The sequence below is a fragment of the Anabrus simplex genome, chromosome 7, assembly GCF_040414725.1.
Source record: "Anabrus simplex isolate iqAnaSimp1 chromosome 7, ASM4041472v1, whole genome shotgun sequence".
Lineage (NCBI taxonomy): Eukaryota > Metazoa > Arthropoda > Insecta > Orthoptera > Tettigoniidae > Anabrus > Anabrus simplex.
In genome coordinates, this window is record NC_090271.1 from 1,477,014 (window position 1) to 1,492,084 (window position 15,071).

The following is a 15,071-nucleotide window of genomic DNA, read 5'->3' on the forward strand; positions in this document are numbered from 1 at the left end:
TAGTCATTATTATTATTATTATTATTATTATTATTACTACTGTCATCGTCATCAGTAATATTAATGATAAACCTGTACTCTGTCATTGAGCAGTAGCTTCGGCCTAACATACGGTCACCACATGGTGCCAGAATACCAATATAACCTAGTAACAGTTGATAACGTAGTAACATTTTATAAGAACATGAAAAGCAATAACAACAACAAAATGTAACATGTCAAAATGTAACAAGTCCACCTTGATCAATACATTAAATGTGCCGAAGGATATTCTGAAGTAAAATCAAATTAAAGGTACATATTTTGACCTTGAAAAAGAAAAGTTTATAGACCAGTCTAAGAAACACCAAACTAAAAGGCCAAATGAAAGATTAATTTCCAAACATTTAAACTCATTGTAATGTAAAAAAATAAACATAACAAAAACATTTAGAAGAATATTATACAAACACTCATTCTTCAAGTCTCGATAAGTATCAATATGTAAGATAGCATACAAATTATTGTCCTGTAGAAAAGTTTAGAAGTTAGATACATTCTTTTTGAAGGAATAGTATTTTTTAAATTATAATATGTTATATTACAATAAAAGCCTAAGGCACTGGTACACATTAAAATAAGTTACATTACAATAAAAGCTTACCACACTGGTATACATTAAAATAAGTTACATTACAATAAAAGCGTAAGGCACTGGTACACATTAAAATAAGTTACATTACAATAAAAGCGTAAGGCACTGGTACACATTAAAATATGTTATATTACAATAAAAGCCTATCTTTTATGAACGAATCACCCCTTCACCTGCCAATGAGATACTTAGTGGAATATAACCATCTGAGCTGAGAATCATGTCCTGTTTATACTGGATTGCAGCTGATGGTTGGAAATACAATTTGAGAACAACAACTTCTTTTCCTTCGATAGGAACAACAGTTCTTTGAGTGGTGAATGGTGAACTTAAATTGCCGACCTTGACCTGTGAAAACAAATGGCATTGTTAGTACTGAAGAGGAAAAAATGGGAGGAGGAGAAGAAGGACAGTATGAGAGGCCAAACAAACCTGTAACGGATTTGCAGACTCGTTCCTCATGATACACTTGACAACAGAAGCAGATCCGACTGCAGTCTTCCGAAACTCCAGATTTTTACTCTCGCAATGAAGAGGCAATGGTTTTCTGCATTTTCGTTGCAAGTTATTATCCTTTGGCTTAGAAGAAGGTGACATTTTTTTGGTAGAGGTATCATCCATTTTTTGCAAATCTGGTGAAGGTTCAGGTGGTTTGTTGTTCTTTATGTTGATGGGCACACACTTCACATCGTTCTCCATGTAGACCTAAACAAGAACAGTAAACTTGTCAACATTTCAATCAGGTTATACCCTAATGTGTCACCGTCAGATACTCGTGTTCATTGTAACCATATTATAATAGGGCCTTGCATTGAAAATACACTGAAATGCATTAATGGTGACTAAAACGGTCCCCATTGCTCATAAAAAAATTACTTATTAAACTTGATAAAAGGAACATAAATTCTCCTTTTCAGTTTCAAGAAGGTTAAAAAGCAATCGACTACTGACTGACAAGAGGAGCCTCAAACTTTGGGAGATTGTGCCAATGGCCAGCGTACCTACTGTGAGTATATATGTAGCACTTCCATCTGGGCAACTCAGCTTCGATGCGGATGAGGAAATGTGCATGTTAAATACAAGCTGTACCATTGTTATTTGCTGCTTCACAAATGCTCACTTTTTCTGTTATTTTTATAATTGCTGCCGTCATGATAGACTGTTGCTGATTATATATAAGACAGCGGCTCTCAAACAGGAGCAGGGAAACAATACATAAAAGCATACAGAAAATGGGAGAAAATGACAGTTATGATTAGGGGCCGTATATTTTGGTAATAGTGATATACACAAAGTTTTTCATATCTTCTTTCTTGCCTACATATGACCTCACAGGTACTGTACCGTATTTTAGCAAAATATTGCAAAATCTGATTTATTATGCGAACTGCACAAATAATCACAAAATATACCCCACTTGGTACAAAAAATGAGAAACCATATCAGAAAAGCTCCCCAATGCTACTGAGAACTTGACTGTTTGGTCTCCTTCTCAGTTGCTTGATAGCACAGTGTATTCAGTTCTGCGATCTCTAAGGCAATCTGTTATTGATTACAGCAAATGGTGGTGTGGTCGTAGATACAACAGTGTGCATTATACTCTTTTGCAGTGAGAATTCGCTACAAACATGCCGAAAACTAAAGTCACAACAGTTTTTTTGAGCGCCGAGGAATACAACAGTGAGGCGTTCCATGTATTTGATGCTGCAAGAAAGATTGTAATGTGTAAGTACTGTAATAAATACTGCAGAGAATCAGAAACACACAAAAAGAAGAAAGAAGCAAATGAACATAATTGTAAGCAGCAAACAACAGTCGGCAATACTTAACACATTGCAAAGAAGTTGGAATTTGTAATAGATACAACAAGAGTACGAGGACTACATTAGGCCCCTTATTGTAAATGTTACTGATTTAACATCGCACTAACTACTTTTATGGTTTTTGGAGATGCCAAGATGTTGTCCCACAGGAGTTCTTTTACTAGTAACACGGGGCTGGGCAGGACCAGCATATCCACTGCTTAGCCTGATACATTATTAGTGAAGTTTTAGGAGGTTTGAAAGAAGAACACAGTAAAGTTGCATCCAAGTATTCACAAGCATTATGGTTTCGACATCTACACAAAGATACTTTCTGACTGTTGCACAACTCTGCACCCTGATGAGATTGAAACCATGCTTAGTTTGTACTTCGGAGAAAAGTAATTCAAAATGTAAAAAAATGTAGGCTATATATAAATTCCTAACTTCCACTTCATTTATGTGTGAGTATTTATTTCTATAATATGGCTGAATTTTGGAAAGTAGTGGGGAAATGATGGAAGCCTCTTCATCTATTGTTTAGAAAAATTGATTTATTGTTTTGGAATTTTTTAGTTATGCTGTTGTACAAGATCATGTTTAGCCCTTTGGACATTGAAAAAAAAAAAAAAAAAAAAAAATTATTAATATGTGAATTCTTTTTGTATCTAAATAGTGAAACAGCCTATACCTACACATGCCGTTTCTAGAAGCACATTTCCTGTCACTTCTTGTTTCGCAAAAGACTTTTGAATCATCAAGAATGAAGAGACGTTTGATTGGTCACAATGAGCATAATTATTATTTGTGAATATGAAAGTCAAGAATAAATTCAGTATCCTGATAGGTTACTTCAGTGCTTGCACCATTTCCTATTTCTCAATCTCATCGGCTCCTTCCGTGGGAGCGAGGTAGCCTCCTCGTCTTTTGCTTCTTGACCACCTTTGAGAGTGGTCGTGCTCCTGCATCAATCCCGTCATGGGATAGCAGTCTTGGGGTAAGCACTATTTCTTCTTGTTTTTCAGACATTAACTTAATTTAAATGTGATTATTTTCCTTTATTGCTCAGGAGTTTATCCTTTGGATTCACATTCATCACTTTCCCCTCGGGTTTCTCTTATCAATGTTCTTTATCTGAAGTTACTGATGCTAGTTTTTGGTGCCTCTGTGTTAGATTTTGTTTCTTTCTTTTTTCCTAATTTGTAGCATATATCATTGTGTGTAACTTGTAGCGCATATCTGCAGGCCCAGTTAAAACCTTAATCTTGTGAGTTTGTTTACCTCTTTTGTTATGATTTTTGGTTTGCCATTCTATTAATTTATTTTGTTTATCACATAACTTTTCGAAATACCTCAAATAAAATGTCAAGGGCAATTACTATCTTTTAGTTCTTTATTCACAAATGAATATGTTCTATTACCTCTACGGACCTCGCCATTTTCCACATCCATTTTGTACTTGTCAAGTTTCCCAACCTGTTGTTTAAGTCTTATGCTACTTCGAGTCAATGCAGCACGAGTCTGTTCTAATATTTTTAATGTGTTTTTAAATTCATAATATTTATCATAAACTTTTATTACATTATCATAATTATTTTATTATTGTTATTATGATTGTGTAACCCGTGAAGTGGTTACTTTTGATAGCAGAGCGTGGTTGTGAACGAAGGATTAGTGGTGGTTGACCCGAGCTAACCTTAAAATTAGTTAAATAGCAAATGCAAACTATCTTGCATTCTAGTTTCATCCTTTCATGATGTCTCGAGCTGTTCCTACTCATTTGAGAAAGGAGGAATTACGTTACAAACTCTGGATTGTAAGGTAAATCCCGGAAGGACTGTTAGGGACGACATGATTAGATTTTTCTCTTAACTTACCGGTGACCGTTTCTGTGCTAACTGCAGATGAACTGCGCGAGTCTTTGGCGGCGATTCGAGATAAATTACCTGAGTTTAATGCTATAATTTTGTCTTTTCATTCTTCTAAGACCCCAGAAAATCAATCAATGCAGGCTAAAGGTCAATTAAAATATTACATGGATCATATCCGGGATTTGTCGTCCCTCAATATTCAGGAAAATTAGCGGCAGGAGTGTGAATCACTGTTAACATTATTTTCCCAATTGTTTGACAAAACTGTAAGCTTGCTTGAAGGGCATGATTTGTCTAAGTGTCTGATGTTCAAGTCCCTACCTCTTCAGAATCTTGTGAAAGAGATTGTAATTAACTACTGATTGAATCTCCAGTTATTCCTCAAACAAGTGAAAGTGTTACTCCAATTTCTATTTCAACAGCTCCTCAAGCTTGTACGGTAGTCACTAATGCTAATGTTATTTGGGAATCTAATGTGGGTAACACTTCCCAGGTTTCTTCCTCTGCTCTCTTTTCAAGTGCTTTGGTGGTCGTAAATTATGCATGTAATGTGTCTTCTTCGCATGTCGGCATACCAGCTAATCTTTCTATCACATCTACTAACTCTAAGAGTTTCTCAGTGTCAGCCTATCTTTGGTGCACAAACTGTTTCTCATGCGATAGTGCAAAACTATCCTCCTATACAAGTGCCATCTGTACCAGGTGTTCCTTTAGGTTGCATAACCGCTAAACAAGTAGTCAATGCTCCGACAGTTTCTCAAATTAGTGAAAATGTTTTGGAGATTAGGATGTTACATTACAGTCTAGCCTCACTCTCAGTGCTCCATCCTTTCCTCAAGTGCGCTGAAATCAGGGTTATTATGCTGCTGTAATTTCTTCTCAGGAACACTCTAGTCCTTCCCTTCTCCCAGACTTTCTCCGATTTACCTCAACCATTGACAACTATATTTAAGGGAGTGTATTTTTTAAAAATTTTTAAAATTAATTTATTTATTTATTTATTTATTTTTTTTTTTTGTGGGTTACTGTAGTCACATCCTAGTTTGTGAACCATGGGCAACGGCTGAGTGGCCTAGTAAGTGGTCCTGAGAGTCAGGATACCAGTTGCTATGGAACGGGAGTGGGCATCTCTGACATATTCTGAGTCATGGCCCTCCTTGTGCTCAGGGGGCTAGGACTATACAATCCACCGGTGGTCCATAACCCGTTAGAGGAGAGATCCTCACTTGGACTATGTGCAAGTAGGGCAGCATCCTGCTTCATGAATTTACCGAGCTCAGAACATTTTGAGCAAGCCTTGGACTTATGGGAGTAATGGAGTCCCACTCCCATTTGACAGGCGAGGGACTCCTTGGAAAAAACTTGGCGAACAAAATGGAATTCGATGGGGAGCTATCAATATTAATGGGGCTTATGGAAGAAACAAGGTAGAACTGGCTGAGTCAGCAAAGAGGTTGCATCCAGATGTGCTAGGGGTAAGTGATATTCGGGTAAAGGGAGACAACGAGGAAGAGATAGGAGATTATAAAGTGTACTTGACCGGTGTTAGAAAGGGAAGGGCAGAGTCTGGGGTAGGGATCTTTATCAGGAATACCATTGCACGCAACACAGTTTCTGTTAGGCATGTAAATGAGCGAATGATGTGGGTAGATTTGTAAGTTGGAGGAATTAGGACAAGAATTGTGTCCGTGTATTCATCATGTGAGGGTGCAGATGAGGATGAAGTTGACAAGTTTTATGAAGCATTGAGTGACATCGTGGTCAGGGTCAACAGCAAGGATAGAATAGTGCTAATGGGCGATTTCAATGCGAGAGTTGGGAATAGAACTTAAGAATACGAAAGGGTGATTGCTGATTGGTAAATGTGGGGAAGATATGGAAGCTAACGGGAAAGGGAAGCGTTTGCTGGACTTCTGTGCTAGTATGGGCTTAGCTGTTACGAATACATTCTTCAAGCATAAGGCTATTCACCGCTACACATGGGAGGCTAGGGGTACCAGATCCATAATAAACTATATCTTAACAGAATTTGAATTCACGAAATTTGTTAGGAATGTAAGAGTTTTTTGCGGATTTTTCAATGATACAGACCACTATCCGATCTGTAGTGAACTAAGTATCTCTAGGCCTAGGGTAGAGAAAGTGAAATCTGTCTGCAAACGAATAAGGGTAGAAAATCTCCAGGACGAGGAAATTAGACAGAAGGGCATGGATACGATTAGCGAGAAGTTTCGAGCAGTAGACAGTAAGCAGGTTCAGGATATAGAAATTGAATGGGTGGCATACAGGGATGCTGTAGTAGAAACAGCAACGGAATGCCTAGGAACAACTGTGTGTAAAGATGGGAAAAGGCAAACATCTTGGTGGAATGATGAAGTGAGAGCAGCCTGTAAACGTAAAAAGAAGGCTTATCAGAAATGGCTCTAAACAAGGGCTGAGGCAGACAGGGATTTGTACGTAGATGAAAGAAACAGCGAAACAAATAGTTGTTGAATCCAAAAAGAAGTCATGGGAAGATTTTGGTAATAACCTGGAAAGACTAGGTCAAGCAGCAGGGAAACCTTTCTGGACAGTAATAAAGAATCTTAGGAAGGGAGGGAAAAACGAAATGAACAGTGTTTTGAGTAATTCAGGTGAACTAATAATAGATCCCAGGGAATCACTGGAGAGGTGGAGGGAATATTTTGAACATTCTCAATGTAAAAGGAAATCATCCTGGTGATGTTTCAAACAGCCAAGCCCATGGGAAGGAGGAAAATGATGTTGGTGAAATTATGCTTGAGGAAGTTGAAAGGATGGTAAATAAACTCCATTGTCATAAGGCAGGAGGAATAGATGAAATTAGACCAGAAATGGTGAAGTATAGAGGAAAGGCAGTGGTGAAATGGCTTCATAGAGTAGTAAAATTAGCGTGGAGTGTTGGTAAGGTACTTTCAGATTGGACAAAAGCAGTAATTGCACCTATCTATAAGCAAGGGAACAGGAAAGATTGCAACAACTATCGAGGTATCTCGTTGATTAGTGTACCAGGCAAAGTATTCACCGGCATCTTGGAAGGGAGGGTGCGATCAGTCGTTGAGAGGAAGTTGGATGAAAACCAGTGTGGTTCCAGACCACAGAGAGGCTGTCAGGATCAGATTTTCAGTATGCGCCAGGTAATTGAAAAATGCTACGAGAGGAATAGGCAGTTGTGTTTATGTTTCGTAGATCTAGAGAAAGCATATGAAAGGGTACCGAGGGAAATGATGTTCGCTATACTGGGGGATTATGGAATTAAAGGTAGATTATTAAAATCAATCAAAGGCATTTATGTTGACAATTGGGCTTCAGTGAGAATTGATGGTAGAATGAGTTCTCGGTTCAGGGTACTTACAGGGGTTAAACAAGGCTGTAATCTTTCACCTTTGCTGTTCGTAGTTTACATGGATCATGTGCTGAAAGGTTTAAAATGGCAGGGAGGGATTCAGTTAGGTGGAAATGTAGCAAGCAGTTTGGCCTATGCTGACGACTTGGTCTTAATGGCAGATTGTGCTGAAAACCTGCAGTCTAATATCTTGGAACTTGAAAATAGGTGCAATGAGTATGGTATGAAAATTAGCCTCTCGAAGACTAAATTGATATCAGTAGGTAAGAAATTCAACAGAAGTGAATGTCAGATTGGTGATACAAAGCTAGAACAGGTCGATAATTTCAAGTATTTAGGTTGTGTGTTCTCCCAGGATGGTAATATAGTGAGATTGAATCAAGATGATGTAAAGCTAATGCAGTGAGCTCGCAGTTGCCATCAACAGTATTCTGTAAGAAGGAAGTCAGCTCCCAGACGAAACTATCTTTACATCAGTCTGTTTTCAGACCAACTTTGCTTTACGGGAGCGAAAGCTGGGTTGACTCGGGATATCTTATTCATAAGTTAGAAGTAAAAGACATGAAAGTAGCAAGAATGATTGCTGGTACAAACAGGTGGGAACAATGGCAGGGGGGTACTCTGAATGAGGAGATAAAGGCTAATTTAGGAATGAACTTGATGGATGAAGCTGTACTCATAAACCGGCTTCGGTGGTGGGGTCATGTGAGGCGAATGGAGTGTGACGATATTAAATAATGTGAGCCTCCCCCTTATAAACATTTTGAACTGGCCTGTGAGTCCTAGAATATCCGTGTCAATTGAGTGCTCGACATACCGTTTTAAACTAATGTAAGCCGCGCGCCGTTCTCCTAGCTCTGTTTGGTTGCGCATGCGCAGACCTGCTACCAGGCAAAACTTGCCTGCTGCTTGCTTGCCGACGCGAGTTCAGTTCGCTTGAGTCAGCCATGATAGCGAGCTCGTGTGGTTTTGTGTCCGGCGTCATGGAGTCGTGGAGTAGCTGGAAACCACCGTAATCTCCCGATAACGGGGATTTGCCCCAGATGAACTAATTGGAGACCTCCTGCCATTCCTTCTGACCATGTTTTTAGATTTATTTTTCGTCTGGATACTTCACAACGAGGTCTGGATGCTGGTGGTGTGACTGTTTTTCTTCATCAACAATGTCAGGTTAAAATTCTTCTCATTTCTTCATCACCAAAGGTATGTACCAGTGTTTGGCACACTTTAAACGTCGTCCTGAAGAGGATTTTGATATTTTCGAAGATTTCTGGAAAAATAATAATAATAAATATTTGGACTTCGCCGTTAACTTAATTCCTATTTGCGTGTGTGGTATCGAAAATCTGAAAAACAGTTTCGGCAGCTAATCACAGTAATGTGGAAGGTTCACCATGAACTAAATTGGAATTATTAATTTAAAATTTTACTGTTCTACTTTTGGCACTTTCAAATTGTAACCTTCTTTGTAAACCAAGGTACAGCCTCCAAGGTATCGTGCTTTACCTTCTTCGGCTTTCTGTTTGCTTTCCTGTGTTTTGTTTTCTAATTTGTTTGGTATGTTTTCTCCCCCCCCCCCCTTCTGGGGTTTTTGGGGTGAATTATTTTCTCTAGCCTGTTTTCCTCCGTGTTTTTGGTGGCGTTGCTTTTGTTTTTCGGGTTTCCTTGGCAACGGTTCGTGTGTGTATTGTTGTCGGGTTAAGAGTTGTCTGGCGTGTTGAGCCGGTGTGGATCTTGAATTATATATTTCGGGGTTGAGTGTATCGTTTTCTGTTTAAATTAATTTATTTTATTTTCTCCTCCTTTTATGTTGTGTTACCATTCCCTTGCCCCGCGTGAGGAGGTATTTTAACGTAAAATTCTGTTTGTCTTGGAAACTGTCCTTGGTGTAAACTGAACGTTTTCAAATTTGGTAATTATGAGAAGCGACCGCGTTGAAGATCCAGTTTATTGAATAATTGTTAACTTAGTTTTTTTATTAAATAACTATCCGTGATCGATCACATTTTTTTTAAGTTGTACTTATGTAAGAGAGTCTATTGGTTTTCCGTTGTTTTCTGATCACATTTTATTAGGTAGGGAGGTCACCCCTTTCCTTTCTTTGTTGTTTTCATAAAGTTCCCCATTTATTATCTGTTAAAGAGTATTTATTTTCCATTAATTGTCAATTAGTAATGAATTAATTTTCTTTTAAACCCTACCTGGGTATATTCTTATTTATTTAATTTATTGTTAACTTCCCTTTCCATTTTTCAACCTTACGTTTATTTTATTTACATTTTGGCCTTACGCTTTAAAATAAACTTAGGTTTTATCAACTTAATGTCTTGGTTTGTTACTTACTATTTGCCCTTCCATTAAGTATTTTTTTAAACTTCATGTAAATGCTGGTTTTCATTCGCCACGTTCGGTGGAGCACTGCCACCGTTTTTCTTGTGCATTAACGTCCACGGCCTTTTAGTCGTCTTCCTCCGCTGTTTCCGGTAAGTTTTCTATGGTTCTTGTTTTTTATATTGTGACTGTACTTGTTGCTCTTCTTGTGCCCATCTTCTCCCTCGTGTTCGCTATTTCTCCCTTTTTGGGGCGGACACGCTAACAACCTTCTCACCAGGGTCTCTCTCTCTCTCTCTTTTTCTCTCTCTCTCTCTCTCTCTCTCTCTCTCTTCTCCTCTCTTCTTCTCTCACCCTGGTGGGTAAGGTTATTCACCTCATCACCCCTAGGTGGTACCGGGGACCTAGAGGGTGGTGAGCGGTGAGAGTGGTATCAGAGCGGTGGTTGTTTGTTGTTCCACTGTTGTTGCTCTGCTGCCTAATCTCTGTTGTTCTGCCTTGTGCAGCCTAATTTTCCTCCCTTTCTATCCTTGGTTGGTGCAGTGCTGTAGTGAATGTTGGTGATTGAAAATCAAAGATTTAAGAAACAAAAGGTGTTATTGTCAATAACTATTGTAAAAGGAAATGCAAGGATCTCGTGTAATTCCCTATGTTATTTGTTTCATGTACCTGTGTTTTGGAGTTCCCTGTTGCTTTCAACTGTGTTTTTGCTGAGCTGTATGGACTTATCTACTTGCTGATTATGATTTTGAAACCCTTTGGGTACCTGTGCTGTGAATTCTGCTTCTGCTTTGCTGTTTCGAGGTGACCTGTAGATTTTTTCTTCCTTTTCCTGGCGGATTTGGTGAGTGACTGCATGTAATTAATTATTCTGGGTTGGTGGAAGTTGTAAAAATTGAACAACTTGTAATGGAGTATGACTTGGTTGACTCAGGGCTACTGGTGTACTACCGCCTGGTACATGTCCTGTATTATGCGTACTGGCTGTCAACCTTGTATTTTTGCTGCCTACCTGCATACTGTGGTTGCGATTTCGGTGGGAATTAATCTGGTTTTATCGTGGAGAGCTTTTCTGATCATTATGTTAGGTGAAGGTTGCTCGGTTGCTTTTGGAGAGTGACATAGTGTGTCCTGGGATCACCTTGTTGTGTTACCTGCTCTGGCCTTGCTTTGGGCTCCGAGACTTAATGTTGTTATTATCATTTCTAGCATATTTCCTGTATGGTACCTTGGTGGTGTACATGCTAACCGTTTATTGGTCTTCTAAATTTAATACCTTCTTCTGCGTTAACTCTAGTGTGTGATTCTGATTATAATTTGACCTGGCCACTAAGCATGTCCAAATATGCCTACTTATATGTGTAATCGGTTATGTGCTGTAGTGTACGGTGATGTGTTATGCCCTTTCATGGTTTTGAAATGTGACCCGGTGTTTTGGCATTGATGGTTGTATGTGCTTTTCATTTAATTGGGGCTGTGTGGGTAAGTTATTTGCCCCTACTAACTTATGGCTAACCTCCGTTGTTTCTATGCCAGTAACCGTTCTTGGCTGTTAGTATCTGATAATCTAGGGGGCAACATCATGGTATTTTGAAACTTTTCAAGCCTGTAATGTTTCTGTGCTCTTTGGTTGGTTTTTAATTTGGAAGTTGCTTAACCTTACTTGTCTTTTATTATTTCTTTATATTTGGTTTAAGTTTCTGTTATCTGAAGTGTAGTTGGCTTTTAGTGTGGCATTAAATATGCACCCTTGTGAGATCATGTCTGGTTTATTTGACCTGTTATTATAGAGACGTGTTCCCATCCTTGTGTGGAATTTGGTATATTGAAATCTGCCTATATGATGTGCCTCAATCATTACCGAGCTGTGTGTGTTTGTGCTTTGGCTGAGTACTGTGTGTTGTTGGCATGAGTGTTCTTTCATTTCATCATCCCACCTGTGAATATGTGTATGTATGCCTGGTCTTGGTTTGTGGTTGGAGTTATCTTTTCTGTCAACTGGTTGTGAGGCAGTCATCAGTTATGGTTAGGCCATGTTGGCCGGTATTAGGTTGGGATTACTAGATGGCCTTGTGCTTGAGCTATTATAGTTTTAACTGGTTTTTCCCTTCCTGATTATTGGTCGGACGTACTTAGCTATTTCTGGTGTGTCGTGAACCATCTTCCTCGTGTAACCTATCAACTAGTTCAAGGATATTTATCTGGTGTCTGGGCCACTTCAAGTTTTGCTACTCGTAACTTGCCTTGCTGTGTAGTAATTAATCTGACTGACCTTTTCTGAACTACTGCTTTGGATTTCATCCTGCTGTAAACATTACTTGGTAATTTGGTGTTGCTTATGCCCGATTATTCACTCCATTTTGGTATCGTGCACTACCGCGGTAATTATAGGCCTAGAATATGTGTTGTCAAAATTTTGTTAACCTATTGGTATTTATCTAATTCCTTTGAGTTGTGGGTTCAAGTATTCCCTACCATATCTACTTGTCGGGTCTTGTGTTGTGTTGTTGATGATCCTCTGCCTGAGGGGTGGTATATGCCCTTTTGAACCTTGATTGGGATGGCTTTGGACATATGTAAGGTGGTTGTGTTGTGACGGTACCGTGGATTATTTTTGGGGATGTATTTTGGGGTGGCATGAGAACTTCACGGCATGTTGTTGAGGATGTTTGTGTTCCTTTAATCCCTTTGTGGAGCTGACACATGTCCGGTGTGGTTTGTCATGGTTGGGTTATTCTTTGTGTTGTATTATTTGGTGATGTTGGCACCTTGGTATGGGCAGTGTTCGTGTCTGTCTTTGATTTACCTCCATGTTCTGTGGATATGGCCATTTCTTCTACATGAATCTACTACTCTCAGAATTAGCTTGTTGGTTTTCAGTAATGTGTCTGTTTGGTATGCTCGGGTTTTACTTTCCCCTGTTGTCACCCTTTTGCAACTCGAGATCATGCATTCCCTTAATATCATAGGAGACTTGTAAAGGTATTCATGCATTAAAAATTAATTTACCACCGTGCTTGAGAAAATAACCTGGATGCGTGGACTTATAACCATGTGGGTTTTGTTTAATTTTGGTCAGTATATCTGTGATTAGTGTGAGAGTGGCCGAAACTCAAGGTGAACTGCGTCATGTGTCATAAACTGTATCATTGTGTGATGCATTGAAAACATGTGTATTAGGTGAACCTGAAACTTTGGTGAACTCTGGTCATTGTGCTCTCTATTTGATGATAAACATTATTCTGGTGATTTACCGAGTGATCGGTTAACGTTTGTGGACACTGATGTTGATTGCACCCCGCCAATTATTTCTAAAAGCTATGTGATATGGAACTGTGTCTTGGACTATTAACCTGGTCATGTGAACTTCTAACTAAAACTAGTTAATCTTGGTGGTCGTTTTCTGTTGAACAACTCCGCCCAAATTTAGTGTATGTGTGACCACCTCATCATTGATGGCATGTGCATGAGATTTTGTCGTCGATTCGGGGCGGGAGGGCTGTGACGATATTAAATAATGTGAGCCTCCCCCTTATAAACATTTTGAACTGGCCTGTGAGTCCTAGAATATCCGTGTCAATTGAGTGCTCGACATACCGTTTTAAACTAATGTAAGCCGCGCGCCGTTCTCCTAGCTCTGTTTGGTTGCGCATGCGCAGACCTGCTACCAGGCAAAACTTGCCTGCTGCTTGCTTGCCGACGCGAGTTCAGTTCGCTTGAGTCAGCCATGATAGCGAGCTCGTGTGGTTTTGTGTCCGGCGTCATGGAGTCGTGGAGTAGCTGGAAACCACCGTAATCTCCCGATAACGGGGATTTGCCCCAGATGAACTAATTGGAGACCTCCTGCCATTCCTTCTGACCATGTTTTTAGATTTATTTTTCGTCTGGATACTTCACAACGAGGTCTGGATGCTGGTGGTGTGACTGTTTTTCTTCATCAACAATGTCAGGTTAAAATTCTTCTCATTTCTTCATCACCAAAGGTATGTACCAGTGTTTGGCACACTTTAAACGTCGTCCTGAAGAGGATTTTGATATTTTCGAAGATTTCTGGAAAAATAATAATAATAATAATAAATATTTGGACTTCGCCGTTAACTTAATTCCTATTTGCGTGTGTGGTATCGAAAATCTGAAAAACAGTTTCGGCAGCTAATCACAGTAATGTGGAAGGTTCACCATGAACTAAATTGGAATTATTAATTTAAAATTTTACTGTTCTACTTTTGGCACTTTCAAATTGTAACCTTCTTTGTAAACCAAGGTACAGCCTCCAAGGTATCGTGCTTTACCTTCTTCGGCTTTCTGTTTGCTTTCCTGTGTTTTGTTTTCTAATTTGTTTGGTATGTTTTCTCCCCCCCCCCCTTCTGGGGTTTTTGGGGTGAATTATTTTCTCTAGCCTGTTTTCCTCCGTGTTTTTGGTGGCGTTGCTTTTGTTTTTCGGGTTTCCTTGGCAACGGTTCGTGTGTGTATTGTTGTCGGGTTAAGAGTTGTCTGGCGTGTTGAGCCGGTGTGGATCTTGAATTATATATTTCGGGGTTGAGTGTATCGTTTTCTGTTTAAATTAATTTATTTTATTTTCTCCTCCTTTTATGTTGTGTTACCATTCCCTTGCCCCGCGTGAGGAGGTATTTTAACGTAAAATTCTGTTTGTCTTGGAAACTGTCCTTGGTGTAAACTGAACGTTTTCAAATTTGGTAATTATGAGAAGCGACCGCGTTGAAGATCCAGTTTATTGAATAATTGTTAACTTAGTTTTTTTATTAAATAACTATCCGTGATCGATCACATTTTTTTTAAGTTGTACTTATGTAAGAGAGTCTATTGGTTTTCCGTTGTTTTCTGATCACATTTTATTAGGTAGGGAGGTCACCCCTTTCCTTTCTTTGTTGTTTTCATAAAGTTCCCCATTTATTATCTGTTAAAGAGTATTTATTTTCCATTAATTGTCAATTAGTAATGAATTAATTTTCTTTTAAACCCTACCTGGGTATATTCTTATTTATTTAATTTATTGTTAACTTCCCTTTCCATTTTTCAACCTTACGTTTATTTTATTTACATTTTGG

The 15,071-nt window shown here is 38.9% G+C and overlaps 1 protein-coding gene across 1 annotated transcript in view; it reads right to left on the reverse strand.

The window, feature by feature from the left end:
• Positions 1-240: 240 nt before the first annotated feature.
• Positions 241-15,071, reverse strand: part of spd-2 (spindle defective 2) — a 740,229-nt gene continuing 725,398 nt past the window's right edge. The window contains exons 24-25 of the mRNA XM_067150605.2: positions 1,067-1,339; positions 241-982 (exon numbers count right to left, since the gene is read on the reverse strand). Of these exons, the coding sequence (XP_067006706.2) occupies positions 785-982; positions 1,067-1,339 (471 nt within the window). The 3' untranslated portion in view covers positions 241-784. The remainder of the gene's footprint in view (positions 983-1,066; positions 1,340-15,071) is intronic.